An 11,544-nucleotide genomic window follows, 5' to 3' on the forward strand; every position below is an offset into this window, starting at 1 on the left:
ATGCTTTAATAATACAAACCCTCATCGAACAAAATAAAATGAAATAATTATGATGAAATTATCATCCAGAAAAATCCTTGGATTTGATAGCGAGTTTGGATAATGGGTCTTGATCATTGATGAGGATTATGATGAAGTACATGCAGGGCCCTGTGATACTATTAACATACCTATTAACGACGACAAATATGTACAAACCTCTTAATTCTTAAGTTCCATAAAGCTATAGCATTTTGAAAATTGTGATGAATGTATCATTGATTATTTTCATTATGTATTCTGCATAAAATAATATGATATCTTTAGCACATAAAAGCAAGCTTTGTGACAGAGCCCGTACTTCGATGTAATTACACTGTAAAACAAATATGAAATACACAAATATTACAACAAAACATTATTAGATTGACCCAGTAAAAGTGGAAACAAGCCTATGACCTATGATCATTATCGTAACTGAACTGAATCGTAAACAATAATTCCTTTACAGATACGTGTATATTTCATCATATTTATCCTTCCATCGCATTTTTTGTTAAGAATTCTGAAGCTCCTCCAAGTCCGCAACGCGGAGACTCCAGCCCAGACGGACAAGCAGATGGACAAGCAGACCACCCAACTCCACACCCTGGAGACTCAAGCCCACCCGGTCATGTATAGTACCAGCTATTAGGGACTTTTAGATTTGCACGAAGACAATGTGGATTGCTACGGTCGACGTCCTTTTAATGCACTGCCTTGAATGGACGTCACACGTATCGGTCCACGCAAATCTAAAAGTCCCTATTCTCCACTCCTGACGACGGATAGTCAACCTGTCCGAAACGTCGAGCCACTCCCGCTACCCATCCTCTCCAAGCACTATAGTTCTCCTTAGAACTATAAGCTAAGAAAGATAACCAACAGTGTTTTTCAAGACTTCACCAACAGTCCTTTTCAGGACTCACACCCTCAAGAAAGATTACCGAGAGTCCTTTTTCAGGACTCCTCAATCCTCCCTCTCTCCCACATGGTGCATCCGCAAGCCTGCTGTATAACGATAAAGTTATATAGATATTTCACTTTCAAAAAGTTATTTCATACAATAAAAATTATTGAATATGAAACCTTACTATCACTTACCAGGTGGCCCACAGATTCCGATGAATAATCCCACAACCACAACCAATGCTATTTGAACCGCCATGTTGATCAACTTGTCCACAGAGCTATCAAGATTTAACGGATTTACACGGAGATCTGTACTCAACGGCGTAGCTGGAGAGGGGAGTGGGGAGAAGGGGTGCCTATTACCTCCTCAAAACTCCTTATTACAAAGCCAGGGGGGGGGGGGTACTTGTTTTCTGAAATATTGGCATATGCGGCCTTCTAACAGGCTGCGTTTCAACGCTAACTGTAGCATATAAGTCGAATTACTATCCATCGTAAACATATAAACGTCCTAAATTTACGGGTCTCCAATATTGATGCAATTAAACACAATATTCTTATGAATTGAGCCTATCTGTGTCATTAAATTAAGCGTAGGTTACTAAGATTGAAGGAAATGTGATAAATTGATTTTAATTTCATAATTGTCATGGTCCTGTTCCTGTTCTATAGGACACCTAACCCTTAACTTACCCCCTAAGACAACTATCTTCTAGGCCAATCACCCTCTAGGACGACTCCCCCCGGAACAGCTACCCCGGACGACTACCCCCCAGGACAAGTACCTCCGGACAATTACCACCCGGACAACTACCCCCAGACAACTACCCCCTACGACAATCATCCTCTAGGACAACTACCCCGGGACAATTATCCTTGGGGAGTAGTTGTCAAGAGGTTAGTTGTCCGGGGGTTAGTTGTCCTAGGGGGTAGTTGTCCGATGGGTAGTTGTCCCGGGGGGTAGTTGACTAGGGGTGGTTATCCGGAGGTGGATGTCCAGGAGGTAGGTGTCCGGATACGCCTGGTCCAATCACATATACACCTCCACTCAGTGGCCTACGCAGGATTTTTTCTAAGGTCAGGTCACTTTTTGGGGGTCACCCTTTGGTAATATTTGTGTGTGTGTGTGTGTATTATTAACAACAAACATGTGAGGAGGGGGGGGGGGGTTTCATAAAAAAAAAAAACACACATAACACAAATTGAGGGGGGGGGGGTTCAACCCCCAAAAATTCCCCGCTGCGTCCGCGCCTGCTTCCACTGCCCACACAGACATATACACAAACACACCCGTCAAACTGTTCAAATAACGCCACTGCACATGACTATACCTGAAAAAGATGCTTGAATTCACTTTGATGTTTACTTTATTATTTGATAACAAACAATTTCATCACTACTAGCTTTCCAATAGAATAGCAAAAGAATAGATGAGAGCGAGAGGAGAGATGAAGGAAAAGGGAAAAGAACGTCAGATAATATAAGGAGATGTGGATTGCTTGAAAACGCTGTGTGACTTAGTAACTCAGCAACATGGTAATTGTTAAATGAAATCTGTTGTAAGAGGTGCAAGAAACGATTATCGAAATATGCTTTGGGGTGATCCGATCTGTGTCCTGTGAAGAAAAAGAAATGGAGATAGGAGTGAAAGATAGAAGATATACGGGTAAAGAGACCGAAAGAGAGTATGTATGTGTGTCCGTTTCACTTTAAAATGTACAATTGTCCCACTCCTTATAAGAGCAAAGGGTATATTCCTCCCAGCCTAGTCAATCTTTCTCCTTCCTAGTTTGCCAATCTAGTAACGTTGTTCAACCGGGGTGCCGCGAGAGTATTTTAGTTATATTACCAATATATTTTTTAATATTAACTTCATCTCCATGAAACCAAGTATCAGACATTTCCTTGTAATGTGTACGTAATTGTGGCATTAGCAAACAAACCATCATGACTATGTGCTGTGGTTGGCATTTCCAAACTCATTTTTGTTTAATTAGTGTTAATATTTAACAATCTGAAGTATTCACGGTCTTTGTGATATTCGGATAGAAAGGGGTGTTACCTATAGCTATGAAAAGTGTCCCGCTCCCCTTTTCATCGCTATGCAGTTGTCATCACAAAGAAGACAACAATCTCGATGCGTTTGAATTAGTGTATGCATGGAATCGCCCATGTCAGTTGCGGATCCAGATTATTTCAAGGGGGGAGGGGCATAAAGTATGCATTCATATTAACCACGAATATAACTGTCAATATGCCCATCCCTTAAATTGCATGCTCTTTCTCTAAATTTAGCTGACTTATTTGAAGGATTGTTTGTACGGATTACATTCGAACGAGAGAAAAAGAAATTAAATGACCGTTCATTAAATCGTATACTCCTTATTCAAATTAACATGACTTATTTGAAGAGCTTGTTGCTTGAACATCGAATTTGAACGAATGGAAATTTGCCCCAGCGATCACATCTTACGTGAATTTCAATGCTCTTAACATGAAATTGAATGACCAAATTCCAAAAGTGAGCGGGAAAACCTATTACTTCTACTTTGACTCCTATTACTACTATAACTGTTACTGTCATTATTGTAACTATCATAAAGATAAACGTTATTAAAATTGCCAATGATGATCACAACCGTTGTTGATCAACAACTTCCTTTTGATTCATGAATACAAGACTTTCTTCATAACATATATTTCCCAATCTATGATCAAGTTGTCGTTGTGGTATGATCATAATCTCACGTGCTAGGTCTAGGAAGCCATGCTCTACGAGTTGATCATTTAGATCTCTGCTTTTTTTTTCGCTCTGACTCGGCTTTGCAAAGCCATCCGAAAACCAAGAACCCTTTATACATGTAGTCCAGTCTACCTCGCAGTCATAGATCCGGTTGGAGATCTCGTTATACGCTGTACTTGTATGCCATTGTTCTCTTTTTTCACACAGCTGAAATAGATCCCCAAGGCTTCGTTTTTTAATCTTTATTAAAGTTTTCAATGAATTTTTATTTAAAATGGTTTATTTCATTCAAAAACATTCGCGGCCCGAGAGCCGAATTGCAGTTTCTTTTACAAAGTATACATCAGTGACAGAGTAAAATTACAGGTAAAACATTATGCATGGTAAAATTATGGTAGTAAAATTGGAATTCTTTTGTACATATTGTTACGAATTTAGATATAGGCCTATGTCTGTACCATGTGCATAGCTCATTATTATTTCGCTGTATATTATTGCTTGCTGTGCAAGTCAAACTTGTCCTTCAGTAGATTTACGACGTTGTTTTTCGTCCTCGAGTAGTTCTTGAATTTCGATTGCGTAAGCCCAGGGCCACGCTCGTCTAGAGAATCTGTCCTCGTCTTACGTAACGGCAAGGACAGATACTCAGTCGCGTGCGGCCTCCGACTGACCCCGAGCGGAGGCCAGACTTTGTCCTCAGTTTGAGGACAGACTCTGCCCTTTAGCTCGAGGTCGGGTTGTGTCCTTGCTGCTACAAAACAGCTCCCTATATAAAGCCAGGGATTCTAAAATCGAGAGACTTCAATCTCCAGAGTTCAGACTTCCTAGTCAGACTTCTTAGACGGACTTGTTAGACAGAGTTCTATGGTGGCCCTGAAGGGACATCGCGAATAGACTAAATCGTGAAAAATATGCGATAAAATTCACGATATCGTCAATTTTATCGCATATTTTTCACGAAGAAATTCACGAAATTGACGATATCGTGAACTTTATCGTGAACTTTTCACGATGAAATTGACGATATAGTAGAGGCTACTATGAAATCCCGTGAGATAATCGTGCCAAAATTGATTTTTTGGGCTAACTTTGTTAATTTCGGGGTGCTGAATCTAAAAAAATTTGGTACCATTTTTTTCGACCACGTCTTGGGCAGCCATTTTGAATTTCAAAATGGCCGCCATAAATAGTTGCATTTTGAGCATTATTTCATATTATAGACATCATAGAAGGTTCAAATTTCGGATAAAAAGCATGGCATTGATGTCTGATATAGTAATACAAATTTCCATGAAATTGTGCTTTGTTCCGGATAAGCCGCCATTTTGAATTTCAAAATGGCCGCCATTGTTAAGCCTATTTCAACTTGAATATCAAGTTAGAAGTGCATGGAAAGGTTAAAACTTGTTATAGGATCATCATTATGATGATATACATGCTTTAAAAGGAAATACATGCTTCGTTTAATGATGACCATTCTAATTAGCCGCCATCTTGAAATTCAAAATGGCCGCCATAATATGGTATTTCAGATTTGTAACACATATTGGGTATTGGAGCGCTTAAAATGCAAAATCAATCATTTTGGAAGGCATGTGATTCTAGAATCAATCACGGCAGTCAACTCCTGCTTTATATTGCGATATGTTGAATTGGATAATGACATATAATGCATGGCATAACCTGAGACTGATAAATCATGCGATTGTGATTTCAAAGACCAAATGTCTACCAAATGTACCTCCTTACAACTGTGTCTAAAATGACAACTAATCTTATGGATGTGAGTTTAGTTGCGACATTGAAACAACAATTTCTTATAATCTACAATTTTATATTCACCTAGTCAACATCGGGGCTATTCACATTCACATCATAGTCCTGTGTATTTTCACAGTCACAACACTTGCATAGGGCTGTGCAAGGCAGATGGTTCTTCTTGCAAGAGCAATGGCTTTTGCATTCCTTCCGACATGAGCATTTGACCAATTCCATGACTGCCTTCGGCGCAGGAAGCTCTAAACACTTGGTTGCACTGAATGTTCCTTCTGGGGAAAGCTCCCATCCATTTCCATCTAGAGGGGGCAGCTTTGGTTTTGGAACTTTGTATCCCTTGTTGACTCTGGCTACGAAGTTTGCCCTCTGGATGTGTGGTGTCAAGGATCCAAGGGTTGGTGGGAGCTTTTCTGCCTCAAGATTTTTTGCCCTGAATAACTCCCATCTAAGGTCACTCACTTTTGTGGCTTTGCTGTTTCTAGCATACACCTTGCAGACAAAGTCTTCCAAGACTGATAACACACTTTCCTGGTTGAAGTCTTCTTCACCTAATGTTTGGAATGCATGGACTATGTCACATTCTGGGTCAAGGCCCAAATACTGCTTGATCCATCTGCTCTTTGAGATGCCTGCAAATTTACCACCCCAATCGGCACCACTGAATGCATGTAGACCAAGCAAACCTTTGCTTTTTTCGCTACCAACTGCAGAACATCTCTCAGCAATGTCAATTGTACGTTTCGCATTTCCCTTTCCAGTGATGAAGCAAAGGCGACCTAAGACATTGTGTGTAGAACAAAGATCCATCAGATATACAAAGACGTCAGTGTCTGGAGAATAAACATCAATATCTATGATGTTCTCTGCTGCTTTTGAGGTAGCATCCAGTACATGCAATGGGATGAGTGTATCCGCTTCCTCATGTGTGTGATGGGTGAGTTCTGGATCAAACATATCTGGCTTGTTGGAATATGTAGCATTTCCGTAGACGACAACAACGTTCTTGCTACTATTTGTATACTCATGCAGAACAGCCTTTCCAAGATATTCTGTCAGTTGCGACTTGGTGTAGTTGTGAGACAGAAGAGTCTTCAGTGAAACGAGCTTGATGTTGGTATTGTCCTTGATATCAAACTTCACTGGTTCAATACCTGCAGTCCTTTTCCCTCTAGTCTGTGCCTTGAGGGAATCATCAATGTATCTATCAAAGATAACACGTGCTTCATCGTACTGGGATGCAATTTTCCTTATGCTCCTAACAAAAGCAGCAGCAAAGTCGGAGCAGTCAACCATTGATGGGGACTTCTTTATGGCCTGGACAACTGCCATGGCATCGATGATGCACAGTTTGTCTGTTTTCTTGTCTTCTCCTGATGTCTCTATGTTGGGTGAATCTTGCTGCTCATTGATCTGGTCTTCAGACTGACTATTCGGTTCAGTTCCATAGGTTTCTATGGCATGGATGAAAGAGCTTTTGTCTGATGGGATAAGGAGAAGGCCATCTGAGGTAAATAGCGACCTAGGAATGACAGAAAATTCATATTTTCCAATTGTGTCACCCAGTGAATGTATCATTCCAGGTCTGGACTGCTGAACAACGAGAAATCTTGCAAGAAGTTGGCGATCCTCTCTTAGCTTGACGAGCTTGGCTCCAATCTTACACTGTGTCTTCTTTCTGCAAGAGCTGAATGTCTTCAGTTTGGCCTTCCTCATTGGGTCCCAGATAGATTTCTTGGCCGATGACTCAACTATTCTGTCAGATACAAATTCTTGGAACATGATCTTTCCCTTTACATCTCTTTCAAGAATGTCCTCCTTGAAAGCTTCAGGAACTTGCATGTTAGATACCATATTCATCAGCTTCATTGACCTGATTTCAAATGGATTGCCCTCGCAGTGTCGTATGATTGCTTTCTTGATTGTTGAGGAATTTCTGTGCATGCGAAGAGCCACAGAACCACTGAGCTGATAGTGCTCCTTCGTAGTTTGAGAGTCATTGGTGGTACAACAGTAAGCATCTTGGAAGTCTTGAATGAGGATGACCAATTCAGGGGCAATCAGGAAAAACCTACCCAGTGCTTCTTCATTTTGTGTTATTCCAGTGATGCCGCCAGCTACTTTCACTTCCCTGATCAGCTGTTCCAATGTTTGGTCAACAAATAGGTTCGTGAATGGGATGCCAGATTTAGTGACCATGAAGTCCCCTGCCTTTAGTGCATCCCAAGTAGTAGGATCAGATGTCTTCAGCGAATGCATTTGAAGAAGGTAGATTGGCACGAGCCTAGCATACTTGTATAAGTCATGTGCAAAGTAGTACTTGACCTGCTCTTCCATGGAAGCGAGATGCAGCTCCCAGTTCCCCTGTCTGCTAGCTCGAATCACATGCAGTAAACTCTCAACTTGCTTCATGTAGTTGAGTAAGAATGTTGCCATCTCGTCATTCTCTTGGATGATTGTGGTTTGATAATGCTCTTTAATCATCGAAGTTACCTCCTCAAAAACCTGTTTAATGTCACTATCTCTCTCGTGTAACTTCTTACGAAGCTCTTCGCATTTCTTAATCATGCTGTCCAAGTGCTCATGATGTACTGATGCTTCAAACAGGAGATCATAGCACGCCATGATGTTGGTCATGTGGAATTCAATACCACGTTTGAACCACTTTCCAGTGAATATTTGGCGGATCGTTGAAGGGGAAAAGAGGCCTGCTTCAATGCTAATAGATTCCAAGCCACTGTCCTCGAGATATTTTGCAATTGCATGCAGTGATGCGAAGCAGGCATGGAGTTCACCAATTCGAAGAATCCAGTTCTTGTTCCCTGTGGAAGATTGAAGTTTGGTTGCTCTCTCATACAAATCAAGATCAAGGGTGATGACTGTTTTCTTATGAGGACCAACCACAGCAGCTGATATCCCTTGAGCAAGACTTAAGATTGTAAAGAGAGATGAATAGTCAGTGGGAGGTCGGCGTAACAGAGGAGCAACAATCGCACTCTTTGTCAAGGATTGATTTCCTTTCTGCTGTGCCTGAACGAGTAAGGAATTGGTGGCTGCCCAGGTTGGCACTACTGTCTTCTTCAGTGCTTTGGCTGATGAGTGTACACCAGGTCCTTCAGAAGTTTTAGTGCTTCCTTCACTTTGTTCAATTCCATGGACTCTGGAATTCCCACCTGAATTGTCTAGACTAGGAGTTGTCATTGCCATAGGCTGTTCAATATCCGAAACAAGGTAATGTTCAAAAGTTGCACCTGAAGTAACCGACTCCAAAGATTGCTCGTCCTCAGGTTGTGTATCACTGTTCTGATCAGAATGGACGTGGAGGCTAGTCTCATCATCACTTGATTGTTCTGTAAGCGGTGATTGACTATCAAGAGGCTCAGTCAGTTGAGAAATATCAATGTGTAGAGATTCATTTGCAGCTACAGGGTGTGTTGCACTTGAAGTTGTATTTGACCTTGTAGAAAAGGATGCCATGAACCACGCCTTGTCATACATCTCATTTTCGCTGATGGCATGCTGAAAGGAGCCAAACTCAAATGAACTGGCAGTGATTGTTTTGACTTCAAGAGATGGTGGATGCTGTAGTTTGATGTCTACATCAATGGGTTTGACATCGTCTGGAATCCGGAGTGGTTCACTGACCGGGAGACCTGTGGTTGAGTCACTATCCCCACCCTGGTTCTGATTGATTACCAGAATGGTACCATGGAGAGTGTTCTGACCGTCGGCAGTGTTTTCAAGGAAGTCAATATTGTCCGCTGCGAAAAATAGAGACTTTCCTTTCTCAATGAAAGGTGGCAAACAAAACCCACCAGATGTCTCCATCCTTTCTGCAACTCCACTGGCAATCCGCTTTTCAATTTGCAGCACCTTATCATACGAGCATCCAATGTTCAAATGGGATAGAAGATCAACTAGATCTTTACTTCTTGTCTTCTTGTGTATTGTGAGTGCCAATCCTACTGATAACGGCGTTTCATGCCTCCTTCTGAATTCGGCATCTGATTCTGGTGAATATGCTGCTTGACGGTCAGTCTTGAAGTTAAGCAACATTTGCTGCGCCATAAGATTGACTGCTTTTCTTGATGATTGGCTACGTCTTCCCTTAATGCCTACGCATTTTGTGCCAAAGAGAACCCAACGAAGGAAACTGGTCAGTAGAGGAGGATGCTGAAATTCTGACATCGACTGGATACCTGTAAATTTCCATTTAGCAGATGAAGATGCAAGTGCCTTTCTTAGTATCGTAGCTGCTTCCTGAAGACATTCAACATCAGCTTCTTCTGTTTGTTGCTCATGAAGTTCAGAAACAGTTTTTCCAAGCAGCTTTTCACCTACGAGAAGTTCACTTTCATTGGCACGATGTGATTTTATGAAATTTACTCCTTCAATGTTTTCTGATATTATTGCTTTCAGGTGTTTTTTGTGGTGATAAGGTCCGGGGTCGATGTCATTGTCAGCAAGGAATGAAACGTACAACTCATTAACTTCATTCATCGTCACAGTAAACCCTTCATTCAAAGAACATTTCACAGCATTCAATATGTCAATATCAGCAATATGTTTGCCAATGTTTAATTTGGACCTCATCTCTGAGTTGGAGTAGCCCTGTACCTTTCGCTCATGATCCCTTAGACAATTTCTGTGATACATCAAGTCAAATGCAGAACAATCTGTAGGCTCATTAACATGAGCTAACGCCACACGTAATTTTTCATCTTTTGTGTTTGATTTGATGAACATTAATCTTCTCCCCATAGACTCTGTTTCTACTCTATGTAGTTCACCACTATGTGCATTTTTGCATTGAAACACACAATTTTTGGCATTCGGTGCAGAGCTTGATCTTCTTAGTCGCCCTGGTACATCTCCTTTGCTGCATGACGGTGAAACCGATCTTGAAGGCCGTCCTTTCTTTGGTTGGACTGCTGTCTTTGATGATGATGATGATGCATCAAGAACCCTTTTCTCTGCCCTTTTCAACTTCGCATTATTTACAATCTGTTTGTAGCATGCCCAATGAAAAACAGACTGAAAATATTGTTCATCTGTAAGACTTACTATCCTTTCCCAAACAGGAGAAATCGTAGTTTCCCCCAAAGAAGAGCGTTTTTTTGCAAAGTCTTTGAGTTTTTCTAGGGATGATTTGGATGGTGTCAAGTTCATTTGGGTTGATTCATCAGCTTGCAAACATACGATACACTTATTTGAACTTCGGCCGGAGGTCTCCATCTTGTCTGCTCGTTCAGTCCTGGAAAGAGACCGGATGACTGAATGAGCATTAGATTTTCTTTCATTTCGAGCAAATTAATGAAGTCATAACAATGACAGCATAAAGGTGGAATGTAAATCGTTTGTAATGTATTGTTGACGTTTATTCACAAAATCTAATTTCAGTAAGATTTCAATATATTTTTGATTCATTCATTAATGCATCACTCACTTTTGTATTGAAAAGATAAAAAAATAATAAATCATTTATGTTCTCTCTTGGCTAACCTGGAAATTGACACACATGAGACAGTTTTGTTTCCTCATATCCACTCTTTCATCATTTAAGATCTGAATCAGACCCTGAAGGGAGTGAAGGGGAAAAACAGCAAAGATTATGCATCGATTGGTTACAGATTCACTAATCTGTTACTAGTTTGTAGTGAATTAAGATGTCCATGTTGGCATAAAAATTTCCCCCTAGATTCCATATTGATAAACACTGTTATTGTAGGGATCACAAATACATCATTGATAAATTTGCTTCCCTTGGAGCCTATTCCGATCATTTTGGGTTAATTATAATAACTTTGATAAACTGTTCAACACCCAGCACTCATAGGAAATAACACAGATACAAATAGCTACTGTACAGTACGTATGTGCGAGATGGTAACATCATTGACTTTGAGCAAAGAGAATACTTCACATTACACATATTCAAATGTCTATTTAAACATTCTTATAAAACAACAGCAACTGACATCTGTTTATCAACAAAGGTAAATGTACATTGTAGGCAAATTTAATAGTTTAAAAGGCCTACCTCTCAAATCATGTGGTATGGTGACAGCTGCTCTGACAAAATCAGAATGCATAGAAGA

The 11,544-nt window shown here is 40.6% G+C and overlaps 1 protein-coding gene across 1 annotated transcript; it reads right to left on the reverse strand.

Annotated features, from left to right (window-relative positions):
- Positions 1 to 4,859: 4,859 nt before the first annotated feature.
- LOC115928663 lies at positions 4,860 to 11,055 on the reverse strand. Its single transcript, XM_030996327.1, has 2 exons — positions 10,949 to 11,055; positions 4,860 to 10,700 (listed from the first exon to the last, which is right to left on the reverse strand). The coding sequence occupies exon 2, from the start codon at positions 10,679 to 10,681 to the stop codon at positions 5,516 to 5,518; it is 5,166 nt and encodes a 1,721-aa protein (XP_030852187.1). The 5' UTR covers positions 10,682 to 10,700; positions 10,949 to 11,055; the 3' UTR covers positions 4,860 to 5,515.
- Positions 11,056 to 11,544: the final 489 nt, after the last annotated feature.

The sequence above is a fragment of the Strongylocentrotus purpuratus genome, unplaced genomic scaffold (assembly GCF_000002235.5).
Source record: "Strongylocentrotus purpuratus isolate Spur 01 unplaced genomic scaffold, Spur_5.0 spur5_scaffold_3, whole genome shotgun sequence".
In the NCBI taxonomy this organism is placed as follows: domain Eukaryota; kingdom Metazoa; phylum Echinodermata; class Echinoidea; order Camarodonta; family Strongylocentrotidae; genus Strongylocentrotus; species Strongylocentrotus purpuratus.